Source organism: Terrapene carolina, unplaced genomic scaffold (genome assembly GCF_002925995.2).
Source record: "Terrapene carolina triunguis isolate 2854851 unplaced genomic scaffold, T_m_triunguis-2.0 Scaffold179, whole genome shotgun sequence".
Taxonomy (NCBI): domain Eukaryota; kingdom Metazoa; phylum Chordata; order Testudines; family Emydidae; genus Terrapene; species Terrapene triunguis.
In genome coordinates, this window is record NW_020664530.1 from 10,065,165 (window position 1) to 10,085,625 (window position 20,461).

At 42.2% G+C, this 20,461-nt stretch overlaps 1 protein-coding gene across 1 annotated transcript in view; it reads right to left on the reverse strand.

Annotated features, from left to right (window-relative positions):
* LOC113406998 (serine/threonine-protein kinase D2-like) overlaps positions 1–20,461 on the reverse strand; it is a 180,045-nt gene that overhangs the window by 11,437 nt on the left and 148,147 nt on the right. The window contains exon 5 of the mRNA XM_026654031.1: positions 10,031–10,069. Within this exon, the coding sequence (XP_026509816.1) occupies positions 10,031–10,069 (39 nt within the window). The remainder of the gene's footprint in view (positions 1–10,030; positions 10,070–20,461) is intronic.

Here is a 20,461-nt window from a genome sequence, read left to right on the forward strand (position 1 = left end):
TTTCAAAGGCACTACACTGAAATCTTATTGGGTTTTTATTTGTAGACCAACAGAGATTTAAGAGCGGCTTCAGGCTAAGAGACTGAAGAGCTCTTTTAGCTCAGGTGGTAGAATCTCATGTTTTTAGATCAAGAGTTCAATGCCTGCTCCCAACAACGTACCTAGGGAATGGCACTACATTTATTAGACACACATCATTGCTCCAGATAAGGGAGGAAAAAAAAGCCAAGTTAGAAATGGTTCCACATACAGAAATGGGAAACCTAGGGGGGAAAAGACTGTTCGAAAAAGGTTAAATGATCAAGTCAAAAGTGCCACTATTACTGCTATCTCTGTTCCCTCCTTAATTAATAACTACTGTATGTAGATATATGCATCCCAAAAGAGCGACCACACTTCAACTGTGTCATTTAATTTGAACATCTAGTATGTCTGGTTTTCTGCTCATCACATCTTTATATTGCTCAATTTATTTTTCTACGTTGACTTTTATGTATGTGTGAGATAGTCTGGATCACATTCACTTCCACACTTACAATAGTCAACGACATAATAATACTGATCAATAAACACAAAAATGTTACCACTTCAGATAAAATACAGTGAGCCCCATGCTTGGAGCTACATCAAAGGGGAGTATGACCCCTCTGTGATATGCACTCCTAACACCAAAGAAAGCCTTCCATGGAGGTTTTGGCAATAAGGAATTGATGATGACAAGGCAGGCACTGGAGAGGCAAATCTAAACTCTGTCAGATATCCTCATCCCCAGTCCCACTCCCCAAACCCTTCAATCAAACCACAGAACACAGCAACATTACTGCTGTTTCCCTTTCCATGCTGTAGACCTTCCCCTGGTAGGAGATTCCAGGGTCAGCAACACGTTGAGGGACTCCTTGGCAACATGGCTCTGGAGAGACTGGTGCTGTCTTGCAGAACAAGAAGACAAAGGCTGGGTACCTGTGCAGAAGTAAGGTACCTTTGCATGGATGCCCTCTGCCTCTAATGGATCACGTAAAATCTGTGAGCATCTCAGGGAATCCACAAACTCAAGTGGTGGAACTCCTCAATTTTTTGGGGTGGAAATGGAGGAAGCAACTCCTCAAACAAAAGAATCAGAATGAACCTGCAAGTGCAAACACATGGAGTTTCAACTGTCCTATGAGGGTTATGGCCACTTACAAGGGCACTGGACCTAGTATCTGGAGGGGGGTGGGAATACAATACGTCCCTATCAACAATATGGTTAGTTAGACCACTCCTTAGTTCTCTGTGCCTAGGTTTTTCATGGCTCAAAAATTCTCTTACAGAAAAAAAGAAAAGAAAAAGAAAAAGAAAACGACAACTATAGCATTCAAGGAACGAACAAGCCATAGCTGCTTCAAATTCAGTTCAATCAAAAGAATTTGATACAATTTTCCAATGACATATTTACTGATTTCAGCTGGAATCCAGCATCACATCTGGCAGAGATGAATAGCTGCTCATTTTCAGTTTTAAGTGCAGCTTGGTCACTGTCATCATACTCCAGAGGATTTGAAGGTCACACCCAATTAAAGAAAGTTAATGATCCCACATCTTCCAGTACTCAGATCCCACTTAGAATGAAATTGGAGAGGCCAATACTTTAGCTGTAATCTGAGGCTATCACCATACAACAAATGGTGCTTCAGTCAAAACGTACGAAGAAAATCTGTTTCAGGGTCGTATTAAAAATGGACAGACTGCAGTCTATCGGAACGTGGGAATGCTTCTGTATTTTTCATGAGAAGAGATATTTTTAAGTAAATTAAATAGAATGAGGATAAAAAGCCTGGCTGTCATAGCTGTTCAAAAAAGGGAAATGCAGGTGATCTATAATCAGTCAAAAGTTTTGGGAGGCAAATATTCACATAACCACATGGAAAGCTGGGTTAAGAAGTTCTTGGTAGAAACAGCCAAGCTTCCCTTAAACCACAGACACAAAATAAAATTCTCCTTTGGGTTTCTCCCCCTTTCTTTTTTCCCCCTTCCTAGTCTCTACGTTAACTCCTATATCAGAATGTTTTCTTTTCACTCAGAGTAACTTGAGCTGGTTTTGTCACCGTTTTTAAATGTTTCACTTTAGTTTCTCTCTCTCTGCCTCTCTTCAAGACATTTTCTGTTCTCATATGGCTCTTCTCCCCCAATTATTTTTATCTTTCATGTTCTGTGCCTTCTCCTTTCCTTTCTCTGTCCCATTCTCTCCCACTTACTTCCCCAATCCTTTTGGGATGAGACCAGAGCACAGGTTCTGCTCACCGTCCAAATGGGGGCGATTATTTTGGAAAGTAAGCCTGAAATTTGAAGGTGCCGCCCTTCAAAGATGGACAAACTGGCAGCACAGACAAAGAATTACTTAAGTGAGAAAACCAGGAGAAAACAGAAAGAGAAGGCACCAAAAGAGTTAACTTCCATACAAAAAATAAAGTTCAGTCTGTGGGTAAGTTATAATAAAGCATGCATAGCTGGGTCAGTGCACTCTCAGCTTCCACTATTATAACAACTATTTATTACAGTGATGTCAAAATGGCAACACTGCGAGGTATGTAGAATGTTTCGGCAACTAGCTGAAAAAAAGATGAAGGGTGCAAAAGTCAAGCCACGATTTTCCTGGTAAACATCACTGGTTAACTGTGCCTTAAACCTGACAAGCCAAACAGTGATAGGGCCCATTTAACTGATGGAGTCATTTTAAGATGTGAGCGGATGTGCGCCTCAAGGTTCAAGCTTTAAGTCACATTTAGTTAATGCAAGACATGCAACAGGATGTCTGAGGGGCCTCAGAGGTATCAAGTTTTGATTTTTTTTTCTTTTTAAAGATACAGTACACTGGCAGGCTGTTAGCAAAGGACAACAGAACCACTGCAGGGGGAGGATGACAATTAACTTTCTCAGTGCATCTTTGATTATTTTAAAATACCTCCTAGAATCCAGAAGTGATCTGGAAATAAAATCATTCATTTACTCTCTTTATTTTCTTAGCAATCGGTGAACTGAACAATGCTTGGAGCTTCAAGTAAAACCACGGAATGTTTAAGGGCCAAATTTTCCCTTTCTTTTCTGTTGCACTACAGGCCATATTAGGCAGTACACCCATGTCTTTGGGCTCCAGACCAGACTGACCAATTCTGGGGATGTCTGGGCTGGGTCAAGGGAGCAGAGAGCAGCTCCATGCTCAGGACACGCCCAGAGCCCCTTGAGATGGCAAGCAGCTCATGCAAATAAGCTCCCTGAGCACCCTCTTCTCCCTCTATCCCTGTACAAGGCTCAGAGAAGCTACAGGCATCAAAGACCCTTTACCACACTGTGCAGGGCAAGGGCGGAGGAAAGAGAACTTCTCTTAGAGGGTAGGATGGTTGGGAAAGTGCTAAGGGGCTATGCTGTCACTTATAGGTGGGACAGAGGGGAGATCCTCAGCCTAACTGAGCCCACTGTCCCTTGCTGATGGATGGATTTATACAATGTACATAGATACTCCCTTTTCTTCCGCGAACAAGACTTTCTGGACACTGATGTCAGCTAGAGAGAGTCCTCACAGCCAGAGATGACCAGTGCCTGGCGATAGTGGGGGGGCAGAGTGAGGACAGCTGGCTTCAGCAGTGTTACTGAGCATGCTCAGTGCGTATGAACATGCTCAGTAGCCCAAGCAGCAAATCTGGGGGAGGGGACATGTGACCCTGCATGCCCCCTCCCCCCACGCATCATCTCTGCTCGTGGCTGAGGCTCGCTGATGAACATAGGAAGGAGCTGTGCTATGGAATGGTAATAACCCCATTCTGAAATGAATTCTTTGACAGAATCAACTTTTCTCTAAACTCCAGAATAGCCCTGTACATCTCCTCTGAGCAGGTAACCTACATATCAAACTAACCCCACCTGAACATAAATGCTTTCTTAATTCAGAGTGATATGGACACCACTGGAGTCTAAATTCCACCCTCAGTGTTCATCAACTGTTCAGTAACTTCCTTCTGAAGATCATAAGATTTCCTTCAAGCAAGCTGACAAGATGGTTATTAATGACCAGTGTGACCCAGAGGCCCTTTCATGCCAGCTGGCATATGGTTCACTGTTCTGTAAGAGCAACTCCTAACAGGCCTGACAAACTCACTACACCTAGCACACCACTTTCATAATATTTATTCATAAAGAATATCATATGAGGTCTTAAATGAAAGCCGTTTCAAACTGGTTATGAATAGTGTCGTAAAATGTATATACCGAAACTGTGCAAGGAGTTGTGTACATATACTGGAAATGCGTTTTTATAGTCTGTATTAAGGCAAAGTTGATAAACAGTTTTCTGCCAGAAAAATTCACCTATCTCTATTCACATGCAGATTAAGCATTGTAAACTAGTTCCATGGAAGCTCCACTGACATGTGAAGTGAACAGGGTGATGGGAAACCAAGGGGGCGACCGGATACTGGAGAGGAAACCACAGAGGGCTGCCCTGTCTCTGGAGGAAGACAATGAACTTTTGGGGAATGTAAGGGGAAGACAAAAAGAAAACCTGTTATTCTGCACCAAGGAGGTAAACAGACAGCACGTTTACATGAAAATGGGATCCCAACTATGCCTTGGTTGGAAACACTGCAAAGGACATTTGGGGTGAGAACTTAGCTTAGATGCTTAGCCCTGTTAAAGTTAAGTTGAGTCTCTAGAAATCATGTTAAGATTTTGTTTTATATGTAACCCTTCTGTTTCCATTATCCTTACTCACAATCTCAATTTCTGATGATAAACTTATGATTGTTTTCACTATAAATATAACTCAGTGCTACGGTATTGTTCAAGAAGCGGATCCTAGGCTGACTCAAACAAGCTGGAGTGTACACTGCCACTTGGCAATAGCAGACCTGGTATTACTATGGGTGTTTAGTGGATAAGGGGCTGAATACTACAGGGGGAAGTCTTCAAAGGGGCTCAGGGGCTGGGATACACCTACTGTTAACCTGCAAGGCAAAGGAAGGGCTGGCAGAGCCCAAAGGAGATTGTTTGGGTGGCTAACAGGCTGGAGGTGTCAGGGAGCTAGCACCCAATTAAGCACCAGTGAGTCTCCCTCTTGCTGGAGGCAAGGAGTAGAAAGCTGACTCTCAGTCCTGGGCACCCCAAGAACCTTCACAGCCAGACAGGATACCAACTCCTAGACCTGGACATACACAAGAACATACAATAATTCTGTAGCTCAATATATATTCCACTGACTGTTGTGTCAAAGCGGTTCATTTGGTTATACTGCTGATTTCCCTTTACACTAAACACAAGCTCTTCTCAAAGGCAGCACAGAAGACCATCTTATTCCTTAGTATGATTTTGATTTTTAATTTATTTTATTTTCATTGGCATCTTTCTCTCTCTATTCTTTTCTGACTTCTTCCCTGACCAACATTCACTGTCCATAACCTTTAAGCCAATTACTCCCCATCACAGTGCTCTTTCCTAAAAGCAACTGAACAAAACCTCTACATAACAGCTTAACCACTGAGACATTACACTCAGATAAGATTGCACCAGTGCACCAGCACAGCTCAGGTAGCACCAGCACAGCTCAGGTAGGATTTTCAGATCCCTTGCATATTTGGGTGCCAAACTGCCCTCCAAAGACTGGTTCAGAACCCGTGCATTGGGTGAGATGCTGTGCTAAGAGGCTCTAAGAGGTACAGCACAGAACTCACAGCACAGGGGAAGGGGGAGCTATGGTGGCTTTATCCTTTATGCCACCTTTGCACCATCCCAATCCTGAGATGCTCCCAAGGATGGAGAGGCTGGTGGCCTATCTAAATTATGGCTGCCTTGTAGGTCGCAGCAATGCATAGAATCTCTGCAATGCTACATGCTGTGGACCCATTCCCAACACATACCTCCTAATCCCCTTCTTGTCTATATGCTGGGGATCGCCATGGGGTTCTTAGAAGGCAGTGCCTATGCTGGGGAATCCTCGCCCGGCTACAACTGGGGATTTAAGGGTCGCTTTCCCCCCTGATAAATGGGCCAGAGTAAGAGCAAGGTTCTCACCCATAATGTATATGGCCATGCATCCTTCTGATTCTTTTTTAATTTTAAATCTTTTTTTATAAAATTCAACTACGTTCAATTTTCAAAATAAACAAATAAATAAAATGAGAGCACTCAAGATCAATTTTAATTCCTACCATCCATTATATAGTGTCCCTAAAAATGTTAGCAAAATCAATTGCGTCAAATCTAATCCAATTAAATAAAACGCATAAAAGAACAGTTATTATTTTCATTTGACTTGGATTATAAGAGCTATAGTAAAATCTCCCTTTTCAAATCAGAGTAACTGAAATGACAATGTAAAGCAAGTAGTATGTGAACACCTAACAACAGCTGGCTTATATTTCAGCTCCTAAAACTCTGAACAGCTGCAGTGAGTTGATACATGAGGGCCCTGATGTCACTGCTAAGCTTCAAGATGTCTGGTTTATGAGAAATGGGGAGAAAGAGCTTCTTTGGAAACGGACGTTCAAGCTGAAAATACTCAATAAAATCCACATTCGGAAGAAACAAAATGTATGTAAATTTCATTAGCTTCAACAATCTACCAGCCAATATGCCAGTGAGAGTTGAATTACAGTATTCAGTATAAACCACCAGGAGGATTATGCTGGCAACAACTATGTTAGGTTAGATGGATTTAATAATTTATACTATAGCCATGCATTAATTACTTCTATGTGGGAACCAAATGGTTAATCCTGGGGGAATTCTGCACCACTGCGCAATACAGAATTTTGCAGAAATTAATGTTGGTCAGGCAGAATTTCCTTTTTCCCCCACCAAAATGGGCTGCAGAGATGTTGGCTGCCACTGGGGGCTGCTGGACCCAGCAGAGCCCAGCTCACAAATAGAAGACAAGGCGGGGAGAAGGGACTGGAGGGTTCCCAGCACCTTCAGTTCCCAGAATGCCCTGAAGAAGGAAGGAGGAGGCGGCCGCATGCAGGGAAACTCCATGCTAGCCCGGGACCCAGCTGGTCTCTGAGTGGGCTCTGGAGAGTAGGTGATGTGAGTGTCTGGGCTGGGGGGGGGGGCATGGCTGGGCTCTGGGGGGGAGAAGGGATGCGAGTTTCTGGCACCCCAGCTGGACTTGGGCGGGGACGGGACAGAAAAACAGGAACTGGGTTGTCATAGGGATTTCTTTAACTCTCTACTCCAAGGGGAATTTTTGTGTGTGTCTGTATTGTTAGACATAGTTGCTGATAGGTATTTTAAAATAAATTACCAAAATAATTGAAACTGGTGTGATTATATAGTGTTATTTTGACAACATTTGCAGAATTATGCAGAATTTTAAAATATTATACCCAGAATTTTTTATTTTTTTTGGCACAGAATTCTCCCAGGAATAAATGGTGTTACTAAAAGCTGCATATCTTGGGATAAATACAGATAAGTTTGTGTTTAAGTGGCAAATCATAAATTGGCAAAACATGGGCTACTACATCCTTTCACTCATTACATCTCAAGTTTAAGATCTCTGTCAAGTGCTCTGAAAATGGGGTGCCTAAAAAAAATCACTTAAAGCTTGGGATCAGTACATAAAGTAGACAGCTCTGCTCCTCCTAAACAACAGAATTGTTTACCGCACTGGTAAAGCTTGTTTGGGTAGGAAACAGAACTATAAAAGTCTGAAATTGTGGTGCAAAATCCTGCAGGATTTAAGAACCACCACAGACTTCACCACTTTCCATTCCAAGTGCAAGATGCAGATCTTCAACCTTGCCCTCAGTAATAAAAACACACAGTACAACATATGTTAAAAAAAATTCACCTACAATTTTCTACCAGGGTGTGGGGGAAGAGAGAGAAAGAAAGATAGATAGATGCTGGTCACATCATTTAATGCACTGCTGGAAGATGCTCAGACAATCGTTATGGGTGAGTGTAAGAAACTAAGTAGAAAAAATATGTGTTGTTATCAAATGATCACTACTAAATTACTGGATAAGATCTTATACTGCAAGGTATGTGTTGTAACTATCTTTATTTTTCACTGAGTTCAGTTTCATGTTTGTACCACTAACTGGAGAACTATCTTAGAAGTTGTCTGTTACTTATTTGTATTATGGTAGCACCTAGGGCCCCATCATGCTGGGTGCTGTACAGATTAAAAGAAAGTATCTGACTTGAAGAGTCTACAGTCTAAATAATCCCACTGAGTGTTCACCTCCCCTAATCCAAATAAAATCGGAATCTTCTACCTGCCTAATACCAGTAACAGTTAGCTTTGTTCTGAGACTGCACTTTTGTGTCCACTTGAAACAGAAGCAGGCTGAGCTGGTATGACAGTTATATAGAGAGGTAACAGAAAGGTAACTGCTTGTAAATCACTTGCCTTAATGTTCAGAGAGACTATAAATTATGAGGGGTGTTTCCAAAATCCTTTCAAGGACTTGCTTTGATGAAATATTTGTCCTAATTAGTTATTTCATACAAACCAACAGACTTCAGGAGTTCTGTCACCTACTTCCCAATACCCTCATCCTTTCATAGAGAAAAAAAAAGGATGAAAATGAGTTAATACAGGCCATACCTGTACCTATATGGATCAGGAGAATCTAGTAGAGCAAGCCCAATTTGCAATTCAGTGGTAACACACCCCAAAGAGATCAGGAATATTGCTAATAACCAGAACAAATGGAAGAAACTGTGATTAGCCTCATTTGCCTGGACCAGGAGAGTTTTGGATGACAGTGCCATCTCATCCACCTCACATGGGATGGCATAATGAGCAAGGCCCACTATGAAGAGGGGAAAAAATCACTTCTGTTAACACTTTACTGTGTGTAATCAAGGGGAGCCAGCTCACATTTAGTCTCCTTCTTCCAAATCCCATCAATTTGACACACAAAAGACTGTGCCTAGAATTTTTATTGATTTCAACAGGCCTTACATTAGACCAGGGACTACAGAGAAATGGACTTCCTAAAGACGGCATGGCACCTTTTAGAGGTACCACCCACGGATTAAAGAGCCCCTCATGCCATCACTAGTAAATGTTAAACTGCTGCTGAATGAAGCACACACAAAAATCAATGGAAAGCCAGGAATTCAGAGAGAGTCTTGATCCCCAACTGCATAGCCGGGGATCCTTGAATCTTATGCCTGTATGAGACTTAGGAGCATGCTACAGTATTCATGTTTTGGCTCTCAACCCTTCAGGTTTGCTCAGCAATTTGAGAAAGGCTCGGAGAACAAACGATGCAAATAGATAAGAAGCACATACACACTCACACAGACTGACATACAGAAACTGTCTTCTCATGTAAACCTACATACCCAAGAGCAGTCAGCCCACTGATGCTAGTGATTGGTAATCCATTATACAGATGGTAGTTCAGAAGTAACTCCAGTTCACTTCACATTTTTAACACACACAGCAACAAGGGATTTTTTCCCTTCAAATTTTCCAGTTATGCATAAAAATACAAAAGAAAATAGCATCCGGATTCTGCATTCTAGCAACTAAAAGGTAGTCTTATGACGGCGGGTATCATGACAGATGTTCGGTAAGACTAATATTGTAAGCTATAGATGTAAGGTAGGAAGGGGCTGCTTTTTTATTGCAATACTTTTATTGATTTTTATACCAACGTTGTGCAGAGTCCCAACACCGTAGCAGGGGATTAGCTCATAAATAAAATTATTGGGCCAAATTTAGAGTCCTCACTCAATTTTTATTAATGCCTTTGGTAACTGACCCAATGAATCACCAGTTCAGTCTTTAACCATTTGACTATAATGAAATAATAATGAATAATGAAGCAGCACTTCTACAATGCTTTTTACCCAATATGGGTAAATATCATTATCAGCATGTTACAGAGGGTTAAACTGAAGCACAGAAGCGAGAAGTGATTTGCCCAACCTTACGCAGCAGGACAGAGGTAGATGATTGTAAGGGTTGGGTGGGTATGAATACTTCTGCTGGTCCTTTAACTGCACTCTTCCCCTGATTGACATCAGTACTGTCAGATTCACTTACCAGTTCGTAGTTGATTGGCAGGAAGCAGGGTTTCACCACCTGAAATAAAAAGAATAAAATAAAGAAATAAGATATCTCTCTCTTTGAGGGCCCAATCCCATGAGCTTTTGAGTGGCCTCAAATCCAACTGAATGCAGTGCGAGTTGAAAGTGCTCACCAAATCAGGCCCAGAACAAGGAATCTTATTTATCGGTCAATTTTCATATACAGCCTGACTCAGCCAAAGGCAGGAAACACAAATTACACTCTCCTTAATTGCAAAGGAAAGAGATCTAGGTTTGGATCTGCCAGTGTTCAAAACCAAAAAGTCAGCTTGACCTGAATTGGTATGTCAAGTCCACTTATACTGAAGTTTAAACATTTCAGATTAAGGATTCTATGGCCTATATGTGTTATACAAGACTTGTTCAATAATTTAAATACCAAAATGGATGGAAAACCAGGAACAGTGTGACCACATCAGACTATACTATCAGCCATGGGAAACAATTTTTAGTGGCTTTCTATAGCTATATAAAGGCTACTTCTATTACTTATGTCATAAAGTTTCTATTTGGGGGGACACATTATTCCTGATCATCCTCCAACTTTCTGATCTCAGCCAAGGCCCTGGATAAGTGAGAGATGGTGTTGTCTGCATCTGATGTGGGGCTGATATAGATCTGGGTTCATCTTATGCTGGCTACTGTTGGAAACAGAATACTGGACTAAATGGCACACGGATCCGATCCAGTCTGCAAATTCCCACATTCACTGGCATTTTAGTCCATGCACTTTCACACACTCTCATTGTGGCTTTCGTAGATGCTGAATAAAATGGGGGAGAGGATGGATCCTTGTGGCACAGCACAGGCAGAGCTCTAGAGGCGGATGAGTATTACATTATTTCCTGAATAACAAACTTACACAGACAGCTCTGCTTTTAATTCTGGGTTTATAATTTTACAACACTATACCTGATTCCTGTGGGAAAGGGGGCAGCATAGGCTGTTGCCTCCCCTCCCACCCACCCCCCGTCAACTTCAGCACAAGGAAAACAAATAATTCATTACCTATGTAAGGTGCATTTGGAGTCAGCATGATACTGATCTGTTCATTCCTGTCCCTGTTAGCAGCAACAGGTAACCAGGATTGATGACTTCACTTATTGCTCAAAAAATGAATGATATGGGTTGCACGGTACATGGCTCATCAGCATTCGACCATAACAGGAGGGGGAAAACAGACCAAGGAGAAGCAAACATGCTTCAAAACTGCTACAAACTCCTTCTCTCTCACAAGTCAAGCAATTAGCATCTTCTGCAGAGCACACAGTAATGTATGTTTTGCATGCAACTATACACAGCTGCCCCCCATTGTTTGAACTAGCTTGGCAGAGGTGGTCTTTGGGATGAAGAGATTTCACCACAGTTTCATAGAAAGCAAGATTGTATACCATCCATTGTGAATACATGTAGTTGTCTTCTCTGATTCCCTTTTCCTCAGCTATTGGGATATTATCCACTGTGTGGAGAGGGCTATACTCTTGGAGTTTTACGGGTTCATCTTGTGATGAATCGGCTGAGCAGATAAAAAATTTTAGCTCATCGTTTAGCATCAATATCCACTCCCCACCTTGTGACTCTCCAGGGTGCAGGTGCAGGCTCATCCCGTCAATGGGGAGAGAGTGTGGAAAATCTTGGGAAAAGCCTGACCCAGGAAGCAAACTTGTCCTCTTTCTCTGGGAAAGCTGAGGTCTGAGCAAGACAAGCTGCAGAGGCTGTGACACAAGTTGAGAACAGAGCAGGGGAGCTGGAGGGCTGATGGAAGAGCTGCATCATGAGGTAGGAGCCACATGGGCTTGTCTGCATGGTGAGCGAAGGGCAGAGCAGGGAAGCAGGATGGAAAGAAGCTGAGGAGCTGCATGCAGAGTGGGAACCCTACCAAGGGAGGAAAAGGTGAAGAGCCACATGTGCAGCAGGCTGTGCGTAGCAAACGTTACATCTGGATACCGGTCTATGCAGGAAGCAGCAAGCGACAGAATATAGAGGAGCCTGAAGAGAACTCTCAGGGACACAGAGCCAGCAGCTAGCTCAGTATCTTAAAAGGACAGAAACCAGAAGAAAGTTGCTTCAGACAAAGAACCAGAGTCACTGGGGGAGTGGTCAGTATGTTCTATCCAGGTGTTAGCCCTTTCTTTTGGGTCTATTATACTTGTAAATAACAATTATATATAAGCAGAGACTGCAGGGGACCTTACACCTATCTGGAGCCACATGCTATCAGGAGCTGCTCAGGAAGTACTGCTGGACAGGGGAGGCAGGTCTCTATAATTTTTGGTGGTCCCCAGAACGGATCCAAGACCGCTCCCCCACACCTGCCTAAGGCTCTGGGAGGGGGTTTGGGTGTGGGGTGCAGGCTCTGGGCTGGGGCAGGGGGTTGGGGTGCGGAAGAGGGTGAGGGGTGAAGCACTTACCTCGGGCGGCTCCTGAAAACAACCCGCACACCCCTCTGGAAGCGGCTCCTAGGCGGTGGTTGGACGGGGGGTCCCCACGCGCCACTGCCCGCAGGCACTGCCCCCACAGCTCCCATTGGCCGCAGTTCCCAGCCAAAGGGAGCTGTGGAGTCGGCGCTCAGGGCGGGGGCAATGCGCGGAGACCCCGTTCCCCCCTCAGGGGCCATAGGGCCGTTCCGGCTGCTTCCAGGAGTGGTGCCGGGCAGGAAGCCGCCTTAGCCCCACTGCGCTGCCTGTGGTGGCGGCGGCGGCCAGGGGCCCTTTTAAATCACCTGGGCATGGCAGGCGGGGTCAGGAGATGCTATGGGTGAGGCATGCGGGGGCGACGGGTGGCAGGCGGGGCCGGAGGAGAGACCCGGCCCCGAACATTAGTGGAGTCGGGCCCCCAGGCCCTGAATATTCCTGGAGCACGGGCACCACAGGCCCATATAGTTCGCCGCCCCTGTTGCTGAAGCAGCAAAGAGACTATGCAGAGGGGCACCCAATGAGACATACGATATATTGATCGTGGCCTGGAAATCTGTGAGTTACTTATTTGCCTTTAATAGACTCTCAGACTTTCAGGCCAGAAGGGACCATTCATGATCATCTAGTCTGAACTCCTGCACACTGCAGGTCATAAAACCTTGCCCACCCACTCCTGTAATAGACCCATAATCTGTGGCTGAGTTACTGAAGTCATCAAATCATGATTTAAAGTCATCAAGTCACACAGAATCCACCATTTACACTAGTTTAAACTTGCAAGTGACCCATATTCTATGCTGCAGGGAAAGGCAAAAACCCCCAGGGTCTCTGCCAATCTGACTCAGAGGATAATTCCTGACCATCATATCTGGGGTCAGGAAGTTGAACCCTGACCATTATGGCAAGACCCAGCAGCCAGACACCTGGGAAAGAATTCTATGTACTAATTCAGAGCCCTCCCCATCTAGAGTCTCATCACCGGCCACTGGGGATATCTGCTACTAGCAGTTGCAGATCGGCTACATGCCATCGTAGGCAGTCTCATCGTATCATCCCCTACGTAAACTTACCATGTACAGTCTTGAAGTCAATTAGATTTTTTGCCCCACTGCTCCCCTTGGAAGGCTGTTCCAGAACTTCACTCCTCTGATGGTTAGCAACCTTCATCTAATTTCAAGCCTAAATTTGTTGATGGCCAGTTTATATCCATTTGTTCCTGTGTCAACATTGATGCTTAACTTAAATAACTCCTCTCCCTCCCTGGTATTTATCCCTCTGATGAGTTTAGAGAGCAATCATATCTCCCTTCAATCTTTGTTTGGTTAGGCTACACAAGCCAAGCTCTTTCAGTTTCCTCTCATCAGGTAGGTTTTCCATTCCCCAGATCATCTTAGTAGCCCTTCTCGGCACCTGTTCCAGTTTGAATTAATCTTTCTCAACATGAGAAACCAGAATTGCACACAGTATTCCAGATGAGGTCTCACCAGTGCCGTGTATAATACTAACACTTCCCTGTCTCTATTGGAAATACCTCGCATGATGCATCTTAGGACTGCATTAGCCTTTTTCATGGCTGTATCACATTGGCGGTTCATAGTCATCCTGTGATCAACAAATACACCTAGGTCTTTCTCCTCCTCTGTCACTTCCCAAGTGATACATCCCCAGCTTATAGAAAAAATTCTTGTTGTTAGTCCCTAAGTGGATGACCCTGCACTTTGCACTATTAAATTTCATCCCATTTCTCCAGTTTTCAAGGTCATCCAGATCTTCTTGTATAATATTAAGGTCCATTCTGAGGAGCCCGAACTCTCTATTGGAGTGCCCCCAGAGGCCACCTGAAGTGTTGAACCTTGAAGCCTCCGTAACTAGAACATTTACTTTGCCAGCTCTAGTAAAATACCCTTTCACTTAGCCATGTAACTTAGTGCTCACTGGGATCTACCTGTGCTAGCAGTGCTAGGGCCTCACAGCTGAAGCACCTACACCATTTGCCTTTGAGTCGTGAGACAACTGGCGCCCTGCTGAGTACCATAAGACGCCTAGTGTACCACAGCACTGTGCAGCCGTATTCATTACAATCTTTTAAAAAGCAAGACTCAATTTATGCAACATTGTAACCAGCAGAAATGAAGAGGTTGTCAAGTCCTATGCACACTGGATGGTGAACAACACAGGTAGAAAGAAGCAGAGTTGACTACATCAAACAAAACCCACTCAGGTCTCTTAACTCCTGTAAAGCTTCCATCCTAGAATATTTTTTTCTCCCTCAATGTGCAAATGGATGGCGTTTTCCTGGATAGCTGAGCCTTTGCTTGGGAAAGAGGGGTTCTCAAACTTTCCCGTACCAGGAACTCCTGCTAAAGCTGAAAAAGTCTCAGGACCGCCCCCGCCCACCATCCCCAACTCTCCCAAGCTAGCTCCAAGGAAATGGACGCTGGCTCTCACCAGCTGAAGCCTCTCTGTGACCCCTGAGTTTGACAGTCTATGGACTAAGTTAGATGCATACACACATTTTTTGCTGCAGATTTCATCATTGCTGCTGCTGACTTTTGCTAATCATCTCTGTCCAACTGAGCAAGCATATTAAACAGGTGAAAGATGTTAATAAACTGTTGTGATTAAGATTCCAGTTGTTTGAAGTGAAGACAGCTTCTGCCTCCCTGACCTTCTGCCTGACATAGGCACATACAATTTTATGTAACACCTTCACTCAAAGCAGCCAGAGCTCTGCAAAAGTCAAAGGGCTTAATCACTTCTTTTACAGCCACAGCTGTGCTGGAGTGAAGTGAATAGTTGCATTGCATGAGTGATGATGGCAGGAAGCCTTTCCCTACAGACTCCAGGAGCTGTCATATTGCCTCCAAGTGTGCTGGAGAAAATGAACTCCCTGAGGATCCTGTCTAGGGGATCCATGCCCCTCCCACCTGCCCCCAAATCAACCCTCCAGCCACCAAGTGGCACACAAGGGGAGGGACCCTGCCTGTAAGGAATTGATCTCTCTTAAAAGAACAGAGTCTACCTGCATGTCTGGACAGCAGGAGACTGTATTACGGCTGCCAGCTATGTTGCAGCAACGTGGGGAAGGGGCTCCCTGTATTGTTTTCCCCTCTCATTCCCTTGTGCAGTTGTGCTACAGCAGCCAAAATTTGGTCCAAAGCATGCCCATTTTTTCTAGGCTCCTGTAAGCTTGCAATTTTAAAGGGACACTCTCAATAAAAAAAAAAAATCAGATTTCTATCTACATTTGTGTTTTAGCAACTATAGTAAAGGTTATACTTAAAAAGAAAATAGGGAAACATTTTTTTTTCCAGTTTGTCTACTTTGCCCACTTCACAGCACTTTATAAAGAGTCTATTTCCCTTGCCTTTTATGTGGGTCTTTCAAGCCGCAGTAGGAGAGTGAAAAACAGGAATGTGAGATTGTAAAAGCACACATATTTGCAGGGGGACTCAGAAGTAGGTGTCGTACCTAAAACTAATTTTAACTAACTTATATTTAAAATGGACCATATTTACTCAAGTTGGCGGTGTCCCTTTAATCTCTATTATTAAATGCAATATTTTTCACACTACTTCAATGCTCAAAATATCAGTCTGAAAAACTTTCTCAGTATCATGATTAATGTTATATTAGTTACGAAGCCAGTGTGGCCTGGTGGATAGGGTGGGAGATTTACGAAATCTGAGTTCAATTTCCAGCTCTGCCACTGGTTTGCCAGGTGATCTCCCTTTACTTCAGTTTCCCCATCTGTAAAATGGGGATAATGGTACTGATCTCCTTTGTAAAATACTTAGAGATCTATGGATGAAAAGTGCTATGTTAAGATTATTGTTATAGTACAGACTGTGTTGTAATTTCATATTTCCAAATAACAGAGAAATAACTTCATACAGGAAAAAGAATGTATGTGTATTCCCAATTAAAAAGAAGTGTTAAATTTTCCATTGAGTGATACATTTACAAAGAGAGTGCTTGCTTTAAAGTTTGTCTATGACTTTACAAAATGATACCTATCTACAGAAGAACACAGCCTGGTTTTATTCTCTTCACTAGACACAACTCAATTTTTTTCAACTATAGTGCTAGAAAGCAAAGTTGCAGGGTCACTTTATTCAAATCTAATATTACTGCAGTGCTGGCAACTACCATATTCAACTGTTTTATACATTACTCATCCCCTATTATATTCTCTAGTGTAAGTGGATATAAGCCCTAAAAGAATTTTCCTGATCACTCCAGAAGTTACATTTACTGGTAGCTATAAGGCTGCCTAGTAATATACCCCTGCAAGTTAGAGTCACTCACTTGTCTACTTCTTCTAGTGTGTTTATTGTACAAAAAGAGAACATTAAATAATCATTTATAAAATATCATACTTCAATATTTACACAATGTTTTTCAATATCTATACATTTACAGTAATTATTATGCAACAATACTATAAAAATGCTTAGGTCAGCTTTTCAAAACTAGGCACCTGCTCTGTGCCTGCAAAATATATGCACATGCACCTAGACATATAACCACACCCACAACATATGCAAATTGCACATGAGAAAAATTGTGTGTAAACTACATGTTTTTGCATGCAGAATGCATAGTTTGTAGGCACAATTCTCTGCTTGGGCAAGTGCACATTTACTGTGGATACAAAAGGCCCCAAAATTAAGGAAAAGTTTAACAACTTTAATTTATTGACTTAACTTAAATATTATTGAATTCAATGGAATTTAAGCATATGCTTAAAGTTAAGCACATATTTAAGTGCTTTCCTGAGAAATAATGTCTTCCTGAGTCACGGCCTTAGTTTTGAGAAGTCTTGCATTGATGCCGACAATATATTTAACAAAGAATTAATTTAACAACAAATTCCGACTCCAGTAATTATTTACATTTCCTGAGAAACCTCGGGTAAGTGTTTCTTTATCTCAGAGCCATGTAACAGTGTGCAATCAGTAACCAGCCATCACTTGAGATGACAAATATATTAACTTAAAAAAGCCGATAACACGATATTTGTTGGCTTTCTAACAGTTCACAAAGGAAAAAATACATTACCGCTTGCTTTAAGAGCTGTACTATAGTGCCCCCCTCTGTCGTATTACATCACTTGCTTGGACATCCGATGTTTGCATTCTACCATTACCTTTTATACAGTCCACCATCCCACCTGTACTCTATTTTGATCTTTTTAAAATTTGTGGCAGTGCCTTCTTCTACAAGCCTTCTAAGAAAAACAGCCCTCTACAAAAAGTGAGACAGACAGCTCCAGAGCTAGGTTTCAAAGCTTCAACCTCCAATATCATTCAGTGCTCTCCTTGAAAAGCTGCACACCTTACTTGTTTAGTTATATTGCAGCATTCACTCTGAACAGCAGCTACCACCCAAGTAAATTATCGATATAAGCTATACAATTTTACAGTAGATGTGGGATGACTGCAACAGAGCCCCATTCATTGTGTATAAAAGTCAATGCACAATATAGACAAAATTTCCTGTTCAAGTAAAGCACTTTGACCTGCTAAGAGGCAGTATGTTTCAGTACATTAGTAATTGTTTTTAAAGCCTGGTAGGCAGAGTGAAAGGAATGAAAAATATCGGGCTCTGATAGTGCTATGTCTAGCAAAGCTTACAGAATTACAGTGATGTCAGAAGAGCCTGCTGACTTTTTGCTGAAATGACAGCAAACAAAGACTAGATTTGGCGAGAGTTAATGGAATTGTTTTAAAACCTTTATTTATTTATTAACAGCTCTAGATACACATTAACTTTTTTTGCTTGGAGTTTATTATTGACTCACATTCCTTGAAAAAAGCACTTTGATAAAATGACCGAAAGGCTGTGTGATTTCACTTCAGTGTCTGAAGATAACGGTATCGTCTGCTAAAATACTGCTATTTGTCTGTGACTACATTTTCAAAACCAGGACATTTTATGATGCCATTTTTAGAATCCCTAAATAAGCATAAAACAACAAAAGTACATCTTGTAATAAATGTGTACTACTACCAACTTCTAACTGAAACACATCCATATTTCTCAGAATGGAGGGTTTATTTCAGTAGCTTAGGGCAGGTCTTCACTACCCACCAGATCGGCGGGTAGTGATCGATCTATGGGAGGTCGATTTATCACGACTAGTGTAGACGCGATAAAAATCGATCCCCGATCGCGCTCCCCGTCGACTCCGGAACTCCAGCTTGCGAGAGGCGGAAGTGGAGTCGACGGGGGAGCAGCAGCAGTCGACTCGCCACCATCCTCCCGGCCAGGTAAGTTGACCTAAGATACGCCGACTTCAGCTACACTATTCGCGTAGCTGAAGTTGCGTATCTTAGGTCGACCCCCCCGCTAGTGTAGACCTGGGCTTAGTGTTCTAAATGAGTTTACCAGGAAACACAATGGCCAATAGATACTACACACATTCAACTTTTCCCTCCCAAATACTTCACACTTAACACTCATTCTACTGGACTGTTTATTCCTGGTACACACAGCAAATGCTAGTCAGTATAGCAATACTGAACAAACAATTTCTAGTTTATATATATTAGGGCTGTCAAGCAATTAAAAAATTAATCACGATTAATCACACGATTAAAAAATTTAATCGTGATCAATTGCGCTGTTAAACAATAGAATACCATTTATTTAAATATTTTTGGATGCTTTCTACATTTTTAAACATACTAATTTCAATTACAACACTGAATACAAAGTGTTCAGTGCTCACTTTATATTTATTTTTATTACAAATATTTGCACTGTAAAAAGCAAAAGAAATAGTATTTTTCAATTCACCTAATACAAGTACTGTAGTGCAATCTTTTTATCATGAAAGTTGAACTTACAAATGTACAATTGTGTACAAATAATAACTGCATTCAAAAATAAAACAATGTAAAATGTTAGTGGCTCAGTCCTACTTCAGCCAATCGCTCAGACAAACAAGTGTGGTTACAATTTGCAGGAGATAATGCTGCCTGCTTCTTGTTTACAATGTCACCTGAAAGTGAGAACAGGCGTTCACACTGCACTGTTGTAGTCGGTGTTGCAAGATATTTACATGCCAGATGAGGTAAAGATTCATATGTCCCTTCATGCTTCAACCACCATTCCAGAGGACATGATCCAAAGCAGAGCAGACCAATGAATGTTCATTTTCATCATCTGAGTCAGATGCCACCAGCAGAAGGCTGACTTTCTTTTTTGGTGGTTCGGGTTCTGTAGTTTCCACATTGGAGTGTTGCTCTGTTAAAACTTCTGAAAGCATGCTCCACACCTCGTCCCACTCAGATTTTAGACAGTACTTCAGATTCTTAAACCTTGTATCGAGTGCTGTGGCTATTTTTAGGAATCTCACATAGTACCTTCTTTGCATTTTGTCAAATCTGCTGTGGAAGTGTTCTTAAAATGAACATGTGCAGGGTCATCATCCGAGACTGCCTATAACATGAAATATATAGCAGAATGCAGGTAAAACAGAGCAGAGACATACAATTCTCCCACAAGGAGTTCAGTCACAAATTTAATTAATGCATTATTTTTTAACGAGCATCATCAGCATGGAAGCATATCCTCTGGAATGGTGGCCAAAGTTTGAAGGGGCATATGAATGTTTAGCATATCTGGCATGTAAATACCTTGCAACACCAGCTACAAAAGTGCCATGCGAACGCCTGTCCTCACTTTGAGGTGACATTGTAAATAAGAAGCACGCAGCATTATCTTCCGTAAATGTAAACAAACTTGTTTGTCTTAACGATAGGCTGAACAAGAAGTAGGACTCAGTGGACTTGTAGGCTCTAAAGTTTTATGTTGTTTTGTTTTTGAGTGCAGATATGTAACAAAAAAAAATCTTCATTTGTGAGTTACACTTTCACAATAAAGAGATTGCATTACAGTTCTTGTATGAGATGAATTGAAAAATACTATTTCTTTTGTTCATAATTTATACTGTGCAAATATTT